General features: G+C 42.5%; 1 protein-coding gene across 1 annotated transcript in view; it reads left to right on the plus strand.

The window, feature by feature from the left end:
* The window catches only part of LOC115369193 (NACHT, LRR and PYD domains-containing protein 12-like), a gene marked incomplete at its 3' end in the record, with an annotated part of 79965 nt that overhangs the window by 26846 nt on the left and 27873 nt on the right, over positions 1 to 25246 (plus strand). The window contains exons 8-9 of the mRNA XM_030065761.1: positions 20317 to 20487; positions 22161 to 22331. Coding sequence (XP_029921621.1) covers positions 20317 to 20487; positions 22161 to 22331 — 342 coding nt within the window. The remainder of the gene's footprint in view (positions 1 to 20316; positions 20488 to 22160; positions 22332 to 25246) is intronic.

Genomic DNA, 25246 nt, shown 5'->3' on the forward strand with positions numbered 1-25246 from the left:
AAACATAGGTCACCAAATAAACTGACAAAAAACACCCACACACACACACACACACACACAAAAACAACAACAACAACAACAACAACAAAAAACAGTACGGTCCATTATGCAGGCGAACAAAGTTGACAGTGGCTTTTGATGTGGGTTTCTGTGAAACATTTCGTGTTGCCATGGAAACCACACAGACCCGGGCAATAAGACATCCAGTACAGGCCAAAAGTTTGGACACACCTTGTCATTCAATGCGTAGATTCTAGTAGATTCAAAACTATGAATGAACACATGTGGAGTTATGTACTTAACAAAAAAAGGTGAAATGACTGAAAACATGTTTGCCAAAAGTGTGCAAAGCAGTAATCAGAGCAAAGGGTGGCTATTTTGAAGAAACTAGAATATAAAACATGTTTTCAGTTATTTCACCTTTTTTTGTTAAGTACATAACTCCACATGTGTTCATTGGTGGTTTTGATTCCTTCAGTGAGAATCTACAATGTAAATAGTCATGAAAATAAAGAAAACTCATTGAATGAGAAGGTGTGTCCAAACTTTTGGCCTGTACTGTAGGCAGAGTAATATTTTCAGTGATGAGTTTTTTTTCATTTGAGCACGGCTCCCCGTGCTCATTTGAGCACATTCTAAACGTCTGATTGACCAATCAGATTGCTCGGTCGGATCTACATGTTGTATAATTGCAAGATGACTGATGAAGTGAAGTGAGCAATGAGCAGCCTCTGTGTCGTCTGTGTGCAGAGTCAGACGAGTGAGTGAGAGAGTGAGTGAGTTAACCACACACAGTATGCTGTGAGGAAAAAGTATGTCAGGCTTCTTTTTGTTTCTGTATGTTTCTCTTATCATGGGCAAAGTGCATTAGAGAGATGTCATGTATTATTTTACTCTCAAGCAGTGTTCCTATGTTTCTGGAGGACTATGTTATTTCACTAAACCTATGCAATATGCTAATTCACATAATTTTGGACTATTGCAGTAATAATACAACAACAATAACAATAATATTTAGAAGAATTTGAATTGTGATTTTCTCAACCTCTCATTTAAACATATCAGTACTTGTTTGTTTATAACATTTACACACAAATTAAATATAATATGCATACAAAATATATAACTTTTAGAACCTTGCTGTCTTGTGCAATGTGGATTGTCAAACTGAATAAAAGCACAAAAATATTTAAAAACATCATTCACTTATTTTTTACTTTATTATTAGCACTAGGAATAATAAAGGGCAGATTATGAATGGATTAAATTCGTGGCTATACAGTATAATGAAAAGGTATGAAATGTCACTGTGTGTGTGTGTGTGTGTGTGTGTGTGTGTGTGTGTGTGTGTTCTATGTGCATCAGATTGTAGTTTAGTAATAGTAAAGAAAGTAATAGTGAGAAATTGTAAAACAAAACCTCTACAGACTGGAACGATATCGATATGACCACAGTGAAGAACGTTATTGAAGAAATCGCAAAACCACTAACCCACATCTGCAACTTTTCAATCAGGTACATTTCCAAACAAAATGAAATAGCAAAAGTGATACTACTGTTTAAAACTGGGGATAGACACCATTTCACAAACTACAGGCCTGTTTCTTTACTCCCTCAATTCTCCAAAATACTTGAAAAACTATTTACACACAGACTAGACAAATTCATTGAAAAACACAACCTACTAACAGAAATTCAATATGGATTCAGAATGGACAGATCAACATCTCTAGCATTAATCGAATTAATAGAAGAATTACAGATTGTATTGATAACAAAAAAATAGGAATAGGCATATTTTTGGACCTAAAAAAGCCTTCGATACCATCGATCATAACACATTACTAAATATGATTTGATCAAAGCTTTGGCCATATCAGTCAAACGAGTAATCCAAAAAGAAATCCAAGAGAGCGAAACCTTTTCAATTCTCATGGATGAAACCACAGAAGCTCCACACACTGAACAGGTTTCTTTTGCTATCAGGTACGTGCATAACATGCAAATCAAGGAGCGCTTTCTTCAGGTGTGTAACGTTCATACCACAAGTGGAGATGCTCTTGAAAAGGTAGCGATAGCTCTACTTGAAGAAAATGATCTGAAGTTAGAAAACATCTGGGGTCAAGGGTATGATGGTGCTGCAAACATGAGCGGATGCTTTAAGGGTCTACAGTCAAGAATCTTAAAAAGAAATCCAAAGGCCTTGTATGTGCACTGTCAGGCAAACAAGTCAGACATCTGTTTTGTCAGCTTTTTCAACTTAGTTGAAAAACTTTATACTTTCGTGGCCAACTCATCAACGACACTCTGCATTTATTGAAATGCAGAAGACAATGTACCTTGATCAGCGTCCACTGGAGCTGCAGAAGCTGTCAGACGTGCTGGGCCTGCAGAGAAACTGTCCTTCACACTCTGAGGAAGGTCCTCCCAGCTGTCATGCAGTTTCTTGAGGAAATGACAAAGCAAGCCCCACCAGACTCTTCAGCAGGTGATGCAAGGATTCTTCTCAAGAGCATCAACTTTGAATTCTTCCTGTGTCTGGAGATCACCTGTCCAATCTTCCAGGTGACTGCAATGGCCTCTGATGCTTGCAGCAGAAAGGCATAGAGCTGGCTGAAGCATACAAAGTTGTTGATGGAGTTTTTCAGAGGCTGGCCCACAGCAGAACAGAGGAGGAGTTTGAGAACATGTACAGGCTACAGAGGAGGCTGCATCAGTGGGCCCGGACCCCCCAACTGAGATTCCTGGTCAAGCTAGGAGGAGGAAAATGCCAGCAAAGTTCAAGGTCATTGCCACAACAGCTACTGCTGACCACACTTTCCCTACTTTGCAAGACTACTACCGTGTTAAAGTGTATTACTTTTTTGTGGACACAATGACATTAATGCTTCAGAGACGCGTTAAAGGAGAAGATAACGCCACATGGGAAATCTTGAATGCCCTCCACTGCCTGACCATCCCAGAGAACTGGAAAACAGCAACAATTCCAACAGAGGCACTGCAAGCTGTGAAGAAACTGTGCCAGTTCTACAACATTGAAGAAGAAGACAAATTGCAGACAGAACTTAAGGTCTTCCATCCTTTGTACTCATGCCGCTCACCAATCAGTGTGACATCTATTCTTTCAGTGGTCAAAGAAAATAATGCACATCTGGTTTTCCCTAGTCCTTCCGATGTCTACAGCAACTGTGGAACGTTCTTTCTCAAAACTGAAGCCGGTGAAAACAAAATTTCACACCCTTTGCACAGAGGAGAGGTTGTCAGAGCTTCTTTTACTGGCAGTTGAGAAGGATATTCCAACCAACCTCAGTGAGGTCACTGACATTTTTCAGAGCATGGGCAACAGAAATTTGCTGTTATAACTGCAACAAAGTAAAAATGCCACTGTGATGTGTAAAAAACAGAGACACACAGAGAGACACTGACGAACACAGACAGACAAACACAGACACACACACACACACACACCCCTCCTCTATTCTCTTTCAACCATTATTAATGTCCCCCTTTCAGTTACAGTTACAGTTAGTTATATATACAATATGAATACATGTCTGTTAATAAATACAGGATGAAACATTTCCTGTTGAAGGCATGTTTGTGTCAAAACAGTTGGTTGCATTTGGCTTTACTGAGGTTAGAAAACAAAAATAAAGCTGTGAAAATGAAAATAAAGAGGTGTCATAATTGATTAATTTTTTGTCCTCCAGTTTGATTAAAACTGAAAAGCAAGGACTCCAGCAAGAGTAGCCACAGTTAAACAGTCCGGTGTCTAATGGTGATTCAAATTCAACTTAATCCATTATCTTCATATGTCCTAAATTAATGCATAGCCTGAATTCTGGTTTTGTGTCTATAGGCTGTACCTCCACCCCTCCTTTATTCTCTTCCCCCTCATTAATGTTCCCCTTTCAGTTTAAGAATGAGCAACTTGTTCTGTTTAGTTCAAGCAGTCAGCCTTGGCTGCAGCCTCTCTCAGCAAGCAGTCTCCTCCAAACTATCAGCAGTGAGGCAGGTCAGTCACAGTGAGCCATTTTCAGTGTTAGTTATCTTTGCATCTTGTCATGATCACATAACACTTGTTTAATCAGCTGCTATCTCTCCCCTGCTCTTTTTAGTGTCTACACTCTCAGATCAATACAGGCCACCTCCAGCAACATCAGCAGCAGCAGCCTCCTCACCAAGCCCTTCAACAGAAGCTGTTCAGTGTACCCCGTCAGGTAAAACATACACTACTTTTGCTTTGCACTGGCCTCTGACAAATATATGAGGTGTGGACGATGATATGGTGTGTTGTGATTCCATGTTCCATTCTTTATGAATATGGGTTGCTGCAGTTCAACCAGTTATATTGTAAGGTATGTTTCTGTATGGTGTTTCAAACCTGTGCTCCATGTGCCCCCTTTTAACTTTGAGCACCTGCCCCTCCAAATGTCTCTGCACGGCCCTGTTCCTGCTTGAGGTCCAGAGCGACTCTCGTCTGAGGAGAAACTTCACTTCTCCCACGTTCCTCGGCCGGGCGAGCGAGCCAGGCCAGAGTGTAGAGAGAGAGAGCCGGGGCCTGTCAGTGAGCTCTACTGGAGGGAAAAGTCGTTTTTGCATGTAAAAGTGATTTTGTGCCGTTGTGATGTTGCTGTGTGGAGATAAACAGCCTCACGGTGCGTTCACTGCTGCGTTAAACGATGTTTTGAAGAAGTCTGTAAATCTGAGCGCCTGATAAACCCTCCCGTTCCTCTTGGGCGTGGCCCGGGGCGTCCTGCAGGCGAGGAATCCCAGAAGAGCCACGCTATCATGAAAACACACACACACACACACACACACACACAGGAGACCGGCTGCCCATCGTGTCCAAGTGACACACACACACACACACACACACACACACACAGAAGACCTGCTGCCTGCGTCTTCTTCTGCGTTTTATTTTGAAAACCCCAAAACCCAAAACACATCCTGTCCTGTTGCAGCAGTGCATTCTGGTCTGTGGCTGCAGCAGGTAGAACAGGTGTGTGGCGTTTCATTTGTGAGGAATCAGAGTATTTCCGAGTGGTTCCCGTCACCATGGTAACAGCCGTGGCGTTCACTGATGTCACGGCGTCAGCAGAGGAGTTCGTCTGTTTAACTGCTAACTCATAACAGCACCATGTGACCTGAGCTCGTCATCATCAGCTGCACTGTTGTTGATGAAGTTATTCTTGTATTCATTTTCCTGTGAAAACATGTTTGTGTTGGGCGCTCCTGAGGAGAACAAACTGAGGCTCCTCTCACTCCTCCTCTCTCCTCCTCTCGCTCCTCTCACTCCTCCTCTCACTCCTCCTCTCGCTACTCTCACTCCTCCTCTCACTCCTGCTTTCGCTCCTCCTCTCACTCCTCCTCTCACTCCTCTCACTCCTCCTCCCACTCTTCCTCTCGCTCCTCCTCTCACTCCTCCTCTCGCTCCTCCTCTCACTCCTCCTCTCGCTCCTCTTCTCGCTCCTCCTCTCGCTCCTCACACTCCTCCTCTCGCTCTTCCTCTCGCTCCTCTCACTCTTCCTCTTTCTCCTCCTCTCACTCCTCCTCTCACTCCTCCTCTTGCTCCTCTCGCTCTTCCTCTTGCTCCTCCTCTCGCTCCTCTCATTCATGCTTTCGCTCCTCCTCTCGCTCCTCTTTTCTCTCCTCTCGCTCCTCCTCTTGCTCCTCTTTTCTCTCCTCTTGCTCCTCCTCTCATTCCTCCTCTCACTCCTCTTGCTCCTCCTCTCACTCCTCCTCTCACTCCTCTTGCTCCTCCTTTCACTCCTCCTCTCACTCCTCCTCTCACTCCTCTTTTCTCTCCTCTCGCTACTCCTCTCGCTCCTCCTCTCGCTCCTCTCGCTCCTCCTCTTGCTCCTCCTCTCGCTCCTCTCATTCATGCTTTCGCTCCTCCTCTCGCTCCTCTTTTCTCTCCTCTCGCTCCTCCTCTTGCTCCTCTTTTCTCTCCTCTTGCTCCTCCTCTCACTCCTCCTCTCACTCCTCTTGCTCCTCCTCTCACTCCTCCTCTCACTCCTCCTCCCACTCTTCCTCTCGCTCCTCCTCTCACTCCTCCTCTCGCTCCTCTTCTCGCTCCTCCTCTTGCTCCTCACACTCCTCCTCTCTCTCCTCCTCTCGTTCCTCTCACTCTTCCTCTTTCTCCTCCTCTCACTCCTCCTCTCGCTCCTCCTCTCTCTCCTCTTACTTCTCCTCTTGCTCCTCCTCTCACTCCTCCTCTCTCTCCTCTGACGTTTACCGCTGATGTTTTAGATCCTGAAACATTTTCTGATATCAAAGTCAAGTGCAGCTGTGATGAAAAATTAAAACCTGACATCAGACATGTTGTCTACAGCAGGGCTCTACATTGGAGTACATAGGAGACTTTTTTATGTTTCATTTGAAAAAACACAAGTCATGCATAATTCCTAAAGTAATGAGCCTATGTTGTAATAAGGTCAGTAAAAATGTAAATATATGTTTGATAAAGCACATTTTATCTTCATGTTCATATGTTCACTCTGACCAAAACAAATGCAGAAAGTGGATCAGTGGTTGAAGCTGGAAACAAGGAGGAAGAAGAGAAGAAGAAGCAGAAACACAAACAAGAGAATCTGCTCAGCATCAGGTTGTTGGTTCACACTGATGGAGCTGAACTGACCCTCTGAGCACAGGAGGCTCAACTGGTCAGGACCAACTGGACTGACCCTCTGACCACAGGAGGCTCAACTGGTCAGGACCAACTGGACTGACCCTCTGACCACAGGAGGCTCAACTGGTCAGGACCAACTGGACTGACCCTCTGACCACAGGAGGCTCAGCTGGTCAGGACCAACTGGACTGACCCTCTGACCACAGGAGGCTCAACTGGACCAACTGGACTGAAAAAAAAAATCCCACAGGAGGAACATTATTGAAAAAAAGTCTGAGAGCCTCTGCACTACAGGAACAATAAAAAAATGCACTAAACAACAAACTGGGACCAGAAAAATGGTCAGTGCATCTCCGACCTGCTGTTTTTAAGTGTTTAAATGTTTTTGGGTGGAACGTCCCTTTAATCCCCACCAGTCTCCACTGTAACATCATGTAAAATAACCAGGAGAGCACAATGATGTGGCTTTGTGTGCCGTTAGTGAGCTGGAAAAAAAAAAAAATCACAGACAAAACAGAAAAAAGTGCAAACAGTGTCACTCCCCGTGTGTGTGTGTGTGTGTGTGTGTGTGTGTGTGTGTGTGTGTGTGTGTGTGTGTGAGTGTGTGTTTTATTTTTTAACAGACTGGAGGTGTTCGCTGCGCCGCTGCTGCCTTGTCGCTCCTGATGCAGAGCTGTGTGTGTGTGTGTGTGTGTGTGAAGATGTGATATGGACAAAATCAAACATCACAATATCTCTGACCAAATACCAGGATATTGATAATTTTGATGATATTGTAGGAGTGACTGTTCTGTGCTCTCATCAGACATTTACACCCCAGAGATTTTTACTAAATAATAATCAGTCATGAGGATATGAGGCCCAAATAATAACACAGCTAACAGTCTGATAAGGTCAGAATAATGCATCTCTTTACTGTAACGCAGCCTTTAAAAGCAGGAAATGACCAGTTTCACATCATGATGTTGGCAGGATGTCGATTTTTCACTTTATTCTGTTTCAGGTTCTGAGTGTGTTGTGTGTGAGGATCCTGTAAATTCAAGTGTCAGTGTACGTGTTCATGTGTGTGTTGGTGACCCAAAACTGAACTGTCCCTGGGGATTAATAAAGTTGTATTAAACTGAATTGAATTTTTTTTATTTGTCTCCAACAGTTCAACATATCAGTTGACAATTCTTCTGAAAAAAAAAAAAAAAAAAAAAAAAAGTCGAACGACCAGAATAGTGGGGCGGTTAACCACACTAATTGTGTCAAAACGTCATATCCTGATTGATCCAGCCCAGTCTTCTACAGCCTTGGACAGATACCTGCTGAGCTGGACCTTCTAGTGACCTCTGCCGTCGCTGCAGTTTGGTTTGACTGTGTCTTACTCGGCATGACTTATGTCACTGTGCCATTCCCTTCATCCAGCCTATTCAGGTCCAGCACAGCAGGTATCTGTCCAAATTCTTGAAATTCAAGAAGATCCCTCGCCAATGACACATAACCACTGCCTACTGGTGGCTTACTTGAGCGGGCAGGGCATTGCAAATCTTGCCGTGTTTCCACTTGGCAGAGAGCACAGAGTTCCCAGTTAGTGGGGCGATGCAGCTTCTTAGATGTAGAAGGCTGGGCTGGATCAATCAGGATATGGCGTTTTGACATGATGCAGGCACAGTGTTGTATCAACTTGCTGAAGAGTGTGCTTCACCTGCAAAAAATATATCTGCAAAGAACACACTAAAAGTGTCCCTTTTTGCCACACATGCATCTAAACACACACACACACACACACACACACACACACACACACGCATGTTCTTGATTTCTGTTGGTTTGATTTGCTTGATTGGTTGTTTGTTCTTGTTTGTTTCACCTTGCACATCTGCATTTTGTAATATTACTAGTTCTGCTTTTTATTTTGTACAAAAAAAGACTTGTTTTATTGGCCTTTTTCTTGAAGTAAATACTGTATATATGGGTCAAAATTGACCTGTAACACCATAGATGTTACTATAGTTAATAATATTAAAATTAAAAAACAAAAAATTATGAAGATTTAAGAAATGTGTTCTAATACCCCTCAGTAATAGTCAGGTAGCATAACAACCTTTCATTTATTTATATAATTCTCTTGGGATTTTTGGCAATTTTTTAATATTGAAAACGAGGGGTGTGCTGTCAAAAGAAAGGCCCACAAGGGGGCACAAGAAAAATATTAAAACCAATTTTTCATGGTTACGGAAGCCTAACAAGGTAACCAAAAGATAAGAAACAAATTGGATGATAAATAATTGTTTTTGTTGGTATTTTATGGCTGATTTAAAACACAGGTCAAAACTGACCCGAACACAGGGGAAAGTTACAGAAAATTAACACAAGAGCAAAGTTAATTTATCATCAACAACATTCCATTCATCATCAACAGCTAGAAATAGTATTTGATCAATAAGAACATGATTACAGTTTTTCTCGATTGCTAAGACACATTTCTCAAAAGTTGCTCTCCTTTTCTCTAACCTGTGAACACAAAACCCAATTTTCAAGCTACATTCACAAAACCTCAGACTGCTCTTGCAAAACCAAACTTTCACCTCAAAACAGTTCAATCTGTGCTCAAAACTGAACTGTGTTGTCAAATTGTGCCCTGAGTCAATCAAAATTAAAAACACTACTGAGCAGTCACTAAACACTACATAGAAAAATAGAAAACACAATGCTCAGGACATGAAGCTGTAGAAATAAATATTTAGTGTTCACTGTAGGCTAAATGCATGTAGCAAACCAAAAAACCTGTGCATTTAGCGCTTGTATATAGTAAAAAAAAAAGTACAAATAACAGAAATCTTGTGCATTTAGCACTTGTATACAGTAAGCCTACGTAAAAATAAAGTACAAAAATATACAAATGAGAAGTGCATTACTCAGCCACAGCATCATTTCTCCATACTGGGTCGACCTCCGCGACCTCCTCAACCTCCTCGACCTCCTCTCACACAAACTCCTCCTCTCAGATTTCTATCCATTGTAGGGCCTCACAAAGCAGTGCTCTCTGAACTGGCTTATACAGTTTTTTTCAATCGCTTTACCTCCTCTGTCAACTCAGAAACGCTGGTATCAAAACAGTAAATCCATCGGCCTGATGAGAGGCGCACTTCCCAAAATAACACATTTTGTTTGCAAAAGGCTCTTACCATGACAAAACATTTCAAACATGCAGCAAAAGTACATTTTGTGACCACCCAACACAACTTGCAGTCAGGCGACATAATCCAGCCACTCACTCACTTCATACTCATCACTAAAATGCAACATACCCTTTTTAGTCTGAGCATGTTCCACTTTACTTTTTCCGGTGTATTGCAGTCATATTTTTTTTGACAATTTACATAGTTACATATTGTAAAGCAAGTAGCAAAATCCAATATTTCCCTCAAACAACTCAACTTCTGCACAAATGAGTAGATTCCTTCAATCAGCTCTACTGTACTGTAACACAGCTGACAGCAGAATACAAAATACAGCTATCAGTTTGAACAAGGTTCTCCTGTGAGCTGCACATTCAAATGTGAACTTACAGTAAAGAATTGCATCCAAAGTCAGAAAGACTTTGAAGTGAAATTTTACTGTATTGATGGCAAAAACTGAAATACGGTAAGTCACATACAGTATTACACAGAAAAACTCAAAGGAGTTGAAAAAAAATACAGAATACAATTTATAGGCCCTTTTTTGTAGGTGTATACTGATTGATTGGTGATTTGTGGAAAGGGTAGTGATGCAGGTGCACTAGTGATTTCACAGTGATGCAGGCCATTTCTATCAGCTGTGAGCAGATGTTTTGCTTTTGACTACCATAGTGAGGTCAATGGAGTCAGGGCCATGTAAATGACACATGTGAGAAGTGTTGTGCAAAAGAATGTGAAAAATGTGTGAATCCAATGAAAAGGTATGAACACATTTGCAAAAGAAAACTTCTGCTGTGGTTTGGAGGTGAATATGACGACAAAGTGGATCCCAGTTTCATTATACTGGAAAAAGCGAATAAAAAAAACTGTATATGTTCCCTCACATCATGAGCCAAAAGTGTGATCAATTTTGAGTTGTTGTGTTCAACCAGTGACACCAGTGCTTTACTTGTGTTTGAGTTTTGCCACCAGTGCTCACCATTATGCAACACAGGTGCATTACAATGAAAATGTGTTGGTAAGTTGTGTCTAAACAGGTGAAACGTGCTTATGGTTTTGCCAAAAGAGTGACTGATTCAATCAGTGGGTTCAGGCAATGGAGCATTTGGTTCAGACAACAGGGTTTAGTGTTTTAGCAATCGAGAAAAACTGTAAAATACTCACCTGTCCATACATCAACATGCTTCCTCTTCTCTCATGTGCACTTCAGGCTACTGCCCTCTGCTGGTCGACTACAATAAAATCCTGCTACAAACTGATTTATAATCAGTATAATAATAGACACAAGGCCATGGCTTAGCAAGTTCATGTTTTTATTAGAACAAAACTGACATTTTAACAAACATATATATTATTATAATGGAAAATAATGGGACGAAAAGTGGGAAAATGCAATAGCCTACTGAAGTCAAAGACCCCTCAAGGTCACCAGAGGTCAGATAAAAAGTGGTTCCACGTCTAAAATCAAACCTTGGGGTATGTAGATGATATGCTGAAAGTTTCATGCTTCTGTCATAAAATGCACAATATCTTCCATATAATGAGCTTAACCGCCCCACTAGAATAGAAATGAACTGTACAGTCAACTAATTCATAACATATTCATTTACACAACACCATATTATTATTATTATTATTATTATATGTCTGAGAAGGGACAGAAAAAAGCCGTGTTTATCTAGTCCTGCCCCTCCTTACTGCTTCATTAGGTTAAATTTAAATAAGAGCCTCTTTACAATGCAAAACAAATAGCCCACCATAGGCAAACCAACTTAATGCCACAAAAAATAAAATATACTAAGTATGTACAATTCTCATTTTTCAAGCTCTCTCTTGTACATGTCCATGATTGATTGTTTATAGATGCTTTGATGTGATTACTCCTTCTGGTCATTTCGTCTGAGTCATTCCAAAGCAGCAGCCCACAAACAGAGATGCACATGCTTTTTGCTTTGGTTGTTTTAAATTCAATGATCCTCTTAAACTGTAACCCCCATCTCTAAAAGGCTCTTTGTGCATGCACAAAGAGCCTTTTAACAGAAACATTTAAAAAAGGGCTCTTTATTGAACCAGTTGGGTCCACAAAGAACTTTCTTAGAAATGGAACCTGTTTTTGATGGTTCTTTGAGGCACTTTTGGAGGTTCTTTAAGGAACCGTCCACACAAATAGGTCTTTCAAGAACCACTTGTCAGAATATAATTCTACTACTCCTCCCAAATTTTAATTATTAGAGAGGAAAACAATGAAATACATACATATAATTTCATAAATAAGCAATCCAAAAGTTCACAAAAAAAAAAAAAAAAAACAGACACACACAACTTAAAATCATCAGTTCATAACATCATGCTGCATTATTGATCATTAATTATGTATTGCTCACAGAGGGGATCAGAGCTCAGTTGTATTTGTAGTGTCACTGTAAATCCACTAGATGGTGGTACACTCAAGGCCGGCTTTGGGCATAAGCGGAACAGTCGGTTGCCTAGGGCGCCATCTGCTGGAGGGGGGCCGCTAGCGGCCGGAGGGGCGTCGGCAGCGGTTGTTACCTGTGGATGCAGGTGGGAGTGAATTCTCCCATGACTCCGATGAGGACGTGAACGCAGCACAAGTGAAAGTGAAACTTTGGACGAGCCGCGACCAGGAAGCTCATCATCATCATTAATGTTGGACTTCTGTCACACTGTCATGATGTAGAAGAGCTGCACACGTTTCTGTTTCTTCTTTGACTTCAAGTCCAAGAAGAAAGAATGGAACAAAGAAATGAAGGAAGAAAGAAAGAAAGTTCCGCTTTTGCTGTGAGTCGCTACTTTTGTCTGACGCCATTTTCGAGCTGCATTTTTCCACTGTTGAGTTCATCTGTTAGAAATCAAATTAAAAAGTAAAGCAGTGATCATTTTCTTTGTGGTGATGAAAAAAATCTCCTCAGGCGGTAAAAACAAATGTTAGCCAGTTCTATCCGTCAGACAGCACGTTTTTAAAGCCGTTTAATTCCGTTTATTCCACAGGAAATACAGACGGATCTGTATGTATGAAACCCGCCACTAGAAAATTGACAAATGAATAAATAAATTAATTAAAATGCACATGTATTAATAGTTTGCAAACTGAGCAGGGCCCCCTGTGTTCCCAGGGCCCTGAACAGGCCTGTGGCCTTTTCTTTTTCCAGCCTGAAAAGGAAGCAAAGTGTTTCCTGTTTGTCAGGGTGAGAACAGGCCTCTGTTCCCTCAACACAGAAAAGAGAATAAGGGCCAAACCTGTGGCTCCTTAACAAGAAAGCATCATCTGCTTTGAAGATTTGATGGAAAGGAGTTTGTGTTTTTCTGCTGAGGCTCTGTTCTCTGAAAACAACAAGAAAAAGACATGAAGGGAACACGGTGCGCCACCAAAACTACCGAAAGAAAGATTTGCAGGTTTCATGACGACACCAGGATTTGCTGGTGAGCGCAGCGTCTGGAACGCAGCCTCTGGATTGGAACAGAAACAGGGAAACACGTCCATGAGCTTTGCTGCATTCACACTCTTTCATTTGTGCTTTCCTAAAGGGAATTTGTGCTTCACAAATTATTTGTGAATCTGCATTTATTTGTGCAGATCATCAGCGACTCCCGGCTCCTTTACAAAGACCAAACGCTGCATGCATGAAACTGGTCGCCATGACAAATTCAAATTAAAATGTCGAATTTCACTGTAAGGTTCGGGCCTCAGTGTGTATGTGTGTGTGTGTGTTTCAGTGTGTGTATTATTAACCCTCTATCACCTGCGTAAATTCACTATATTACTTTGTGAGACATGGGGAAAAAAATAATGAGCAAAAAAAAAAATAATAATAATAAAATACAGCAAATAATTAGCAAGACGTTAATAACAAAAAATGACATGAGATCCATATAAAGAATGACCAAATAATAATAATAAAATAAAAAATACATACATTTGCAAAATAACGATATTTGAAATGAAGAAAAAAACAACAAAAATCTTATTATAAATATAAACGTAATATAAAATATCAACAAAATAACTGATATGTTGAAACACACATTATTTATGTGCAGCTGCACTGACTCCATTTAATACAGCTAATGCCTGTTGTCCATTAGGAAAATAGAACATTAACCCATATATCATCCCTTTGGTGTGTGTGTGTGTGTGTGTGTGTGTGTGTGTGTGTGTGTGTGTGTGTGTGTGTGTGTGTTTGCACCTCTTAGACTGACTTAAATCAGAAGATGAGTGACTGTGTGGAGGAAGAGGAGGGCAGAGCAGAGTCTGCAGTGTCCAGCTGTCTGTCCATGAAGAGTGACCGGTCTAAAGGAGGTCCTCCAGACTTCAGTGCTGAACCTGGACCTTCAGACACAAAGTAAGACAGCTGCTAGAGTGCAGTGTGTGTTCACTGTTTTCTTGTGAAATCTGTTTGTGGCACATGGAGAAAGTAGACGTGACACCAAAACTGATGCTTCAGGTCATGAGCAACATCCACTCTTTTAGCTGGACCCCCCCCTCACAAAAAAAGGCTGCGGCCAAATCATGAGCTGCTGTGAGCGACTGGGAAAGCTGGGAGCACCAGTGCTGCCAGTGGAAAAGTTAGTCTGGAGCCCTGATTTACAAGAACTAATAACATGTTTCAAACATTTGTGTTTCCAGAGGTTCCTGCCACAGAGCAGAGTCTGCAGTGTCCAGCTGTCTGTCCATGAAGAGCGACTGGTCTAAAGATCCACCTCCATACTTCAGTGCTGAACCTGGACCTTCAGACACAAAGTAAGACAGCTGTTAAGCCCAACACACACCGGCGGCGTATGACGCTCGTCAAACAGCCGCCCCCATTATTTTCTATGTATGTCCACTCACCGGCGGCAACTAGACACGCATTGACGCGCCGTGCTGCTACCTTTCACGCCACTGTCCTATTTCCAGCGTCAACGCGCCTGAAAAAACGTATTTTCTCCCTTCCGGATGTCCATCCCAGCTTCCGTAGCTGCTCTTCTCTGCTTCTGTAGCACTTTCCTGTATTTTCGAGCTGTAGCGAGCTGTAGCTCTAGAGATCGGCTCTTCAGGTGAGAAATCCAGTTTCAGTAACGTTACTGGGTGTCAACACATGATTTTAAAACGTCACTGTCTTCACTTTGCTGTAAATCAGTTTTTAAATGAGTCATGGCAGTTTTACATATAACTAAAACGTTGTGTTTAATTATTTTCATGTATAATAAATAAATGAAATGTAATGAATTATGTTGGTCATATAATTTTTTAAAGATAAAACGTGTTGAACTCAAGGTGATACAATGAAAACTGGACGTTGGATCCTTATCATATATCTTTAATTATAGACGTCCAACTGGCACAGTAGGTCAGCAGGGGAGTTATCACATGAGGAAGGTTACTGACGTTCTACAGTGCAACGCTTCCAGTTTGTGTTGGGTGTGTCAGGTGACGCGCGTCACCTGACGCACCGCGCTGCGCCACCGGTGTGTGTTGGGCTTTAGACTGTAAGCCTGATGGAATATGATGACATGAGATTATATAGCAGAGCAAGTAGTGAGGAGATCAAGAAAAGAGCCTGCAAAGAGAGAAATGACTGCTCCCTGCTCTGCAATCCAGCTGTTCAACCAAAACACATCTGGGTCTGTGCTGTTTTCCACAAACTATGATGCTGTTTGATGTTTTGCACCAAAACACCTGAGAACATTTCCACTTGCACCTGCACTCACAAGGTCTTCACACACCTGTGTCTGAAGTTTCGATTCACATTGACTGACAGATAAATCTGATCCTGTGCTGGTCAGACTGATGTGCATGTGATGCACCATGGCTCACGTCACACACACACACACACACACACACACACACACACACACACACACACACGTGTCAGCATGGAAGTGCTTCACCGTGAGCAGTGGTGGCCAAAGTTGTTATGGGTCTAGGTCATCTAATTGCGATTTTTCTGGCAGATATTGTGATTTCGATTTTATTCGCGATATTTCTTCAAATCAAGCTTCCGTGCAATATTCACCATGTACAGTAACAAATTTAAAACATGACAGAAAATTACATCATACTATCAAAACATTAAATGCTATTTACTCTAATGCAAGGATGAATAATCAAAAGGTAAGAATTGCTTCCAACATGTATTTATTGCCAAGAAACATGCATTATTTAAAGTCCTTGACTAACAGCAGTTATTACAACTGAAGAACTAAAAGAGTCACATTTGGCTGTCTTATTTTAAGTACTGCAAAAATCCTTAATTGTGTGTAGTTGAAAAATGTAATAAAATACAAAACAATTAAAAAAACGATGTTAAATAAGTAACAACACTCCACATTTTTCAGCTCTGTTACTTTTCCCTCACACTCTGCGTACAGCTGTGGGATGGCAGCCTGGCTGAAGGAGATGCGGGAGCGAATCATATCCTCTGTCCAGCATGCGGAGGAGGTTTTGAAATGTATTTAGACACCATGTATTTAGCAATGTAGTGTGTTATGGCAGTCGTTACCTCCCGGTGTGTGCAGCTGCTCTTGTTATACGGAGTTACACAGCAAACGACGCTGTAATTGTAACTGTAATTGTTTGCTGCAGTGGGCTTGAGCATCACTTTAACTCGACTTTTCACCAGACGTTTTGGTCATGCACTCATCATGTAAATGCTGTGGTCATTTTTCAAGTTCCGGTCTAAGTTGGTTGTGTTGCTGCTGGATGTTCGACAGGCTTTGCTCAGTACCTGTTTCTGGTGCACGTCTGCAGTCTCAAACCTGAAATACTCCCATGTGACCGACGTGCTGCTTTTTTGGGATTAAATCCTGTAGAGGCGACTATCCAAAAGGCAAATATAGTCGCCAAGAGGCTAAGCAGGGGAGAAGATCTTACCTGCCGGACGCGCTGGCTTGTCAATAAATCTTCGCTTCAAAGGCGTTGCGTTTTGATTATTTATTGCTGATAAAAACACACAGTGAAAACAACCTTCCAAAGCTTAAAAAAGGCACAATTCATTCGACACTGGTGAGCGATCAAAAACCATTCGAGGCATTCAAAAGCCGTCCAAAAGCGGTCAGCAAAAGTGAGACCTCCCCTCTCCCCCTCTCAGTTCATTCATAAGAAAAGCCCGCTCCAGAACAGCTGATTTTACTACGCTGCTGACGTACCACCAACACCACGTGACTCACCTTGAAAGTGACCAAATATGGCATGCAAAGAAAATCCAATACAAAACACCACAACAACAATAGCTGGCACTTACAAACCCCTAACTCCGCTTCTGGTTCAGCTGAAGCCATTTCAAACACGTTATTTAGGGACAGCAGCTTGTTGTTACGAGTGTGTATGCCGTTGCCTGGACAATGGCCACTTCTGATTGGTTAGCGTGACCTGTCCTCACGTAGCATGCCGCTTCTGATTGATGAGCTTGACAGGGCATGATGGCAGGATGGTAGGGAGACGGCATGTATGTGTAAAATAGTTGACACAACAGATCCTGGGTCAGTCAGGAGGGCTGAAAAAAAAAAAAAAAGCAGCTTTTACGATCTCAAGATCGCACCGTCTGAAATTGCAATTTCGATCAGAAAATGATAAATCGTTCAGCCCTAATAGGGTCTTCACTGGAGTCATAACAATGGTGACTAATCTCAGGGTTAAATCAAGGGGGTGTCTTCCTCTTTTGCTTGTTGAAAGCTTGTTGCAGTGAGTTTCCTCCTCATGCTGTATTGTGGAGATTTTTTGCTTTTGTTGTTGGTCAACTTTTCTTTTACGGATTGACAATAAAAAATCAAAAAAACATGAGCTGTCAAGCACATGGATTGCTGTATTTGTCATAATCTGCTGCAGAAACTCAAAGTGGATGTCATGCTGCTTACATGGACATTTAGTCTTGTAAATACTATATTAATTGCATTAATATTAGAATATTGCAATCTATGAAAATGTAGTCACTGAAAGTGACATAAGAGACCACTTATGACATTTTATAAAAGATTTTAAGATTTCGGTTAAAACGTAATGTTGTCTAAACATAAACAAGCTGCTTTCATCTCCACAGGGACAGGAAGAGGAGTCGAGGTGATGTGAAAGAGCAGCTGTCCTGCTGTGCTTTGTGTCAGGAGGTCCTGAGGGATCCAGTCTCCACCAGCTGTGGACACTGGTTCTGCAGACGGTGCATCACCTCATACTGGGACCAGTCTGATCCATCAAGAGATCCTGCCTGTCCCCAGTGTGGAGAAAGATCCAGAACAAGACCTGGACTGTGGACACCCAGTCAAACCAGCCCAGTGGACGGCGGTCTGCAGGAGGTTTTAGACGAGCATAAGATCAGTCTGAGGAGGAGATGTGAATTTGTGACAGAAGGAACTGCTGCAGCAGGAACTGGAACCCCCCTCAACAGGATCTACACTGAGCTCTACATCACAGAGGGGCGGAGGGAAGAGGTTAATACCCAACATGAGGTGTGGCAGCTGGAGACAACATCCAAGATGGAGACCCTCAGTGACACTCCAATCAAGTGCCAGGACATCTTTAAACCCTTACCTGGCCAAGACACACACATCAGAGTAGTTGTGACACAGGGCGTTGCCGGCATTGGAAAAACCTTCTCAGTGCAGAAGTTCACTCTGGACTGGGCAGAGGGCTTGGAAAACCAACATGTCAGTCTTGTGGTTCTGCTTTCGTTCCGAGAGCTGAACTTGATCAAAGATGAGCGCTACAGTCTTCTCCAGCTGCTCCGTGTTTTCCATCCAACATTACAGACGGTCACAGCAGAGAAGCTCGCCGTCTGTAAAGTCGTGTTCATCTTTGACGGCCTGGATGAAAGCAGGTTTTTATTGAATTTCCAGAACAATGAGGTCATGTCTGATGTCACACAGACATCATCAGTAGATGTGCTGTTGACAAACCTCATCAAGGGGAATCTGCTTCCCTTGGCTCTCCTCTGGATAACTTCCAGACCTGCAGCAGCCAATCAGATCCCTCCTACTTGTGTTGACAGGGTAACAGAAGTGCGAGGGTTCACTGACCTCCAGAAGGAGGAGTACTTCAGGAGGAGATCCGGTGATGAGGAGCTGTGCAGCAGAATCATCTCACACATCAAGGCGTCCAGGAGCCTCCACATCATGTGCCACATCCCAGTCTTCTGCTGGATCACTGCTACAGTTCTGGAGCACATGTTTACAGACCAGAGAGGAGAGCTGCCCAAGAGCCTGACTGAGATGTACTCACACTTCCTGCTGGTTCAGACACAGAGGAAGAAGCACAAGTATGGTGAGAGTCGTGACAGGAGATGGTGGAGTTGGAGTCAGCAGAAACTGATGAAGACTGACAGGAAAGTTCTTCTGAAGCTGGGCAGGCTGGCGTTTGAACATCTGGAGAAAGGCAACCTGATGTTCTACCAAGAAGACCTGAAGGAGTGTGGTCTTGATGTCAGAGAGGCCTCGGTGTACTCAGGAGTGTGCACAGAGATCTTCAAAACCGAGTGTGTGCTCTTCCAGAGAAAAGTCTACTGCTTTGTTCATCTGAGCATTCAGGAGTTTGTCGCTGCAGTCTACATCTTCCACTGCTACACCAACAGGAACACAGAGGTACTGGCCAGAGTCATGAGAACACGCAAGAATAAAGGAGTTGACAATGAGCCATCGTTGGATATCTTCCTGAAGAAAGTCATGTCTCAAGCCCTGCAGAGCAAAAATGGTCACCTGGACCTCTTTGTCCGTTTTCTTCATGGCCTCTCACTGGAGTCCAGCCAGAAGCTCTTAGGAGGCCTGCTGGGGTCCAACCAGAAGTTCTTAGGAGGCCTGCTGGGTCGGAAAAAGAGCAGACCAGAAGACATCCAGGGAGTCATCAGAAACCTGAAGGAGATGAACGTCAGTACTGTCTCACCTGACAGAAGCATCAACATCTTCCACTGTTTGATGGAGATGAACGACCTCTCAGTAAATCAGGATATCCAAGAGTTCCTCAAGTCAGAGAACAGATCAAAGAAGGAACTCTCTGAGATCCACTGCTCAGCTCTGTCCTACATGCTGCAGATGTCAGAGGAGGTTCTGGATGAGTTTGACCTGAAGGTGTACAACACATCAGCGGAGGGACGACGGAGACTGATCCCAGCTGTGAGGAACTGCAGGAAGGCTCGGTTAGTCCTGATGTGAAATCAACATTATACAAACAGTGTAGATCTGCTTCCATATTTGACACCGTCAGAAATACAATAAAGATATGTAGTTCTCTAAATATTCAGGATAAAGGATTGATTCTGTTAGAAAAAATATACTTCAGCCAGTCCAGGGTAAAAAGGAGGCAACATGATGGTGATGCCCACAGCAGCTCACCCCTACAATACCTCAAAATCAGAGTTTTTGCTGTGTAATTGAACTTGAGCATCAGGTTTCTACTGCTTGGTTTCTTCTGATATTACACATGAAGCGCGTTTCAAAAAATTTGTATCCTGTAATACAATTTAATATTATTATAATATAACACTATATAAACACAAGAAAATCACAGACTTGACATTAAATCTGTAATTACAGACTTTCTGGCTGTGGACTCTCAGAGACTCACTGCGAAACCGTGGCCTCGCCTCTGAAGTCCAACCCCCATCTGACAGAGCTGGACCTGAGTGAGAACCAGCTGGAGGATTCAGGAGTGAAGCTGCTGTCTGCTGGACTGGAGAGTCCAAACTGCAGACTGAAGACTCTCAGGTCAGACTGCACTTTTTAATGATGTGTGAACATGTAATATTCTGTTAGCTGAACAGGAGTTTTACAGGCTTACATTTCAAATTGATGTCAAACTGTATTTTCACACAATCCTTGTGTGTTGAAATGGAAAAACTGTGAACTTGAGTGATGATATTGTACATTATTTCAACATGCAGGGGTCCAAATGGCCTCCGTCTGTGGGAATCTGATATTTCTTGTGGTAATTCCACAGAACGTATAGAGGACACCATCATCGAGGTCTTGGTCCAACTATGGATTCACAAAGGATTCCAATATTTTCTTTGATGAATCATCAGGGACAAAAATCCCATGTGGGCATATCAGTGCATTCTGGTATCTTTCACAGATTAGGCATGATGGGATGGAGTTGATATGTCCAACTTTTACCATCCTGATCACGTTCCCTCTTGGTAACTGTTGTCTTGGAACTGTTTTGAACCTGTAATGCAGCCTTTAAAAGCAGGAGAGGACAACACTGATGCCAGAAGATATTACCATATCCCAAATCCCACATGATATCTGATCTCATATCACTGTATCCATATTATATCAATATATTAATGGGCCCACCTCTACTGCCATCACCTGGTCAGTCTGTTGAAATGCTCATAACTTTGGCCCTGATTGGTCAAGAGACTGGGTGCTGGTGTCATGTGATGCAGAAGCTCTTGTTCTTCAGTTTTACTCTTACCCCTTTTCCACCAGGGCTGGTTCGGAGCCGGTGCCTGACTTAGCACCAGTTTTTTTGGTTTTCCACCGCCCAAGCACCGACCCAACTGGTTCCAAATCGGTTCCAAGCAAGCACCAACGGCGAGCAGGGGCTTAACGGGAGCCAGAGAAAGAACCGATGACGGGGCCCACCGCGTCATTGGTGGGCGGACTTAACCGGAGCAGCGATCGCTATAAACGTATAGCTAAACGTAGTCACCGTTCGTTCCGACCATGAATACAACGGGTAGCCGGCAATAATTGCGTTTTTCACCTCTGGACCGCAATGTAGGCTTGTAAACACACGAGCAGTATTTGCATCGCTACGGTGGCTCGTCCATGTTTGTTGTTGTGATTCCGAGTGAGCATCTCGCACACCCACGTGATCACGTTTTACGATGACGTCATGGCGTTGCTCTGACTTGGCTCCGCTTGGCTGTTGGCCCGTGGAAAAGCAAACCGGTTCTTTGTTGGCACCAGTTAAGCACCGGCTCTAGCACCAGCTCCAAACTAGCACCAGGTTCTTTTTGGTGGAAAAGGGCTATCTGAGAAGGTGGTAGACTGAAGGCATCTGAGGACTTTTCACTGAGCCATTCATTTGTTATTTATGGACGTACCTATGGCTGTTTTCACGTCTACCATATTTAGCACTGAATTTGAATCATTTTGGACCTTTTATCATTTCTTGCTTTCATTGTCTTTTGATTTCAGGTGTTATCTTTATCTTTTCACGTACTCTGATGGTTTTGTAAAGCACTTTGGAACTTTGCTTCAAAGGTGTAATGTCAATATAAATTAGTATTATCAGTATTATTATTAATATATTTGTTATAATAACTTTTTCATTGGTTTGTCCTGCCTTTTTTGAATATTTTGAAAGATCTCTGACTGATAAATATCCAAAACACTGGAAATTATAGCTACATATTTTATTCTTCATTCAGACTGAATGGCTGTGGGTTGTCAGAGAGCTGCTGTGCTTCTCTGGCCTCGGCTCTGAAGTCCAACTCCCATCTGACAGAGCTGGACCTGAGTGAGAACCAGCTGCAGGGTTCAGGAGTGAAGTTGCTGTCTGCTGGACTGGAGAGTCCAAACTGCAGCCTGAAGACTCTCAGGTCAGACTGCACTTTTTAATGATGTGTGAACATGTAATATTCTGTTAGTTGAACAGGAGTTTTACAGGCTTACATCTCAAATTGTTGTCAAACTGTATTTTCACACAATCTTTGTATGTTGAAATGAAAAACTGTGAACTTGAGTGATGATATTGTACATTATTTCAACATGCAGGAGTCCAAATGGCCTCCGTCTGTGGGAATCTAATATCTAATGTGGTATTTATTGTGGTAATTAATGAACACAGTCGACTGTCACCGTGTTTTTGAATACCTTGATATCGATATTGTGAGGATATTGTTAGGATGATATCCATAAAAATATGGATGTTGTTTGAATCATATAGTAGCACTAAATGTCTATAAGGCTGATATTGCTGTGAAGTATATGTTGTGCTTTTTTAAAGTCGGGGCTGCTGGTTCTTTCAGTTTTTGTGAGGATGGTTGGTCAGGTTCTGTATCATGGATGCATGCGTGCTTTGTGAGAGAGAGAGAAACCTTATTCTTAATTTAGATTGGAGTGTTTTTGTGTGTTTGAAACTCAGGGCTTTATTTTCCCGGTGCAGCGCAGGGTGGCGCAGTGAGGCGCACCCTGCGCAAAGCTATTTTCGACCAGCGCAACCCGTGGGGCGCACAATTTCTTATTTTCCCAGACCGAGGTTCGCCGAGACGGGAGTGGCGGCGCAGCAGGGGGAGGTGCCGACAGATTCAACCTGGCGCAGTGACATTTTTGTGCCAAAAGGCTTCGCCGAGGTGCGCCAAAAGCTCGCCATCTGAAACCAGGTCTACTTTAGGCGCAAGGCGCAGGGGGGCCGGTGTAGTGGAAGTTTGGCTGACAGGCGCACAGTGCGCACACGTCACCACAACCTCACAGATTGTCAGGCACAGTAACAATGCAATAAATACCCACAAAAAACACAATTCAATGCTATAATCTCAATCAGCACATAAATGTATCCCCATATCGACTGTCCCGACACAACTGATGTCCGATCAAAGGAGATTGGCACCGTTTGGCAGCGTAATGGAAACCCAACCTGATCACCTGTCAGTCAAACAATGTGTCCAGTACAGTGATGTCTTTTTTCCAGTCATGGTGTCTGGCGCTGCTCGTGTTAACTACACTGTTCTTCTTCCATATATATAAATATTCCACACTGGGTTTCCGTTATCCGGTAATCACCGGACTATGACTGGTAGCCTAAAATCAGCCAAAGTCCGGTAATTTTTAAATGCCCGGTGAAAATATTCCCTCTAAACACAATTTGAATTTTATTAAAACAGTCAATTTTCACGTAATTTTATTTATTTATTTATTTATTTATTTTAAAAAAATAGCCTGCGTGATCCCTGTCTCCAGTGTACCAGAGAGAGAGAGAGAGAGAGAGAGAGAGGTTTTTCTCTGCAGAACCGGATCAAAACAGCGCAGCGAAGTCGCCTGGGGGAGAACAAGATCACAAGACTGATGCGCATTGCAAGTTGCGGAGAGACACTTGAGACTTTTGATTTTAATTCAGCTGCTGAATTTAGTTTTTATTGCATCTATTTGATTTCAAGTTGGCAGCACGCCGCGTTATTAAAATGATATGAGCCAGTTTTTTTGTTTTGCAAATTGTAGTTGCATTTGTTTGCAATTGTGTGCAATGTTCATGTTAAAAGAGCACAGGCTTTTGCAATATTTATTTATTTATTTATTTATTTTAGACGTTACGCACTTGAGTCAATTGACGGCACTCATTTTATTTGATATAGCCTACTTTTCAATAAAAATATTACGCTATAAATTGACATGCCTTGATATCATTCTTATGTAGCCTGCATATAATTTTAAGCTCAATAAATTCAGATAATATTTGACCGGGATTTCAAACATTTGTCCGGTAAATTGAAAACCTGCCAGTCACGTTGTCCGGTGCCAATCTTTTTTTCTAGTGGAAACCCTGATTCCACACAAATCGAAAATGTAAAATGTATCGGTTCCTTGCCAGACTCTGGGCGTTTAGAACAGCAAATGTAAAAGCTTTCATGAACCGGGTTTTGTTTTAATCTCTAGTGTGTTGCATCAGTAAGTGATGGAGTCAAAAGTTGCAAAACAAACATGTATTTATATGAATATGGCGAGGATTATCCTTTGATGTAAAAACATTCATTAAAAATGGGGGCTTCACAGTTAAATTTATATTTGCTTGTAAAAATCAATAACTTTAACAGATGGTGACAGAGCTGGAGAAAAGAGAGATGCGAGGCAGGTAGGTAATGGAAAGACAGGGGACTCAGGAAGACGAATTTAAGGATAGATGCATGGATGGATGGATGGATGGATAGATGGATGGCAGGTAGCTCCAGCAACATTCCAGCAGCCAAGACTGGTCTCTTTGTCCTTAGTGTGTGTTGCAGCTGCTCTCTTTCTCCATGTCAATTGTGTGAACGTTCATTACGCCTTCACCCAGCGCATTTTAAAGGCGAGGACAGGGGCTCATTTGATTGGTTTAAAGTGAATCGGCTGTGTCAAACCCACTCCACGCCTTCTCTCCTCCCTTGCGCCGGTAGGAGGAACGGCGCAGTAGTTCCAAAATAGCAAAATCCACTTGGTCACACCCAGTTGGCGCAGCGCAGCTGCGCTGCGCCTCCGCCTCGCCTGGTCTGCGAAAATAGAGCCCTCAGGTTCTGTCAAGAGCCACATGACTTCTATCAAAAAGAGCTGGGGCCTCGTGTACAAAGACTTGCGTGGATTTCCTACTGAAACATGGCGGACGCTTAAATCCAGAAAACATCGTACACACAAAAACATCCAGATGTATGAATCTGTGCGTACACATGAATCCAAGCACATTTCCTTTGAATATCCGAATCAACGTGGAATTGAGCGCACATGTTAGAGAAACCGACCCCTCCCTGACCACGCCCCTATTTAA

This window comes from Myripristis murdjan, chromosome 12 (assembly GCF_902150065.1).
Source record: "Myripristis murdjan chromosome 12, fMyrMur1.1, whole genome shotgun sequence".
Taxonomy (NCBI): domain Eukaryota; kingdom Metazoa; phylum Chordata; class Actinopteri; order Holocentriformes; family Holocentridae; genus Myripristis; species Myripristis murdjan.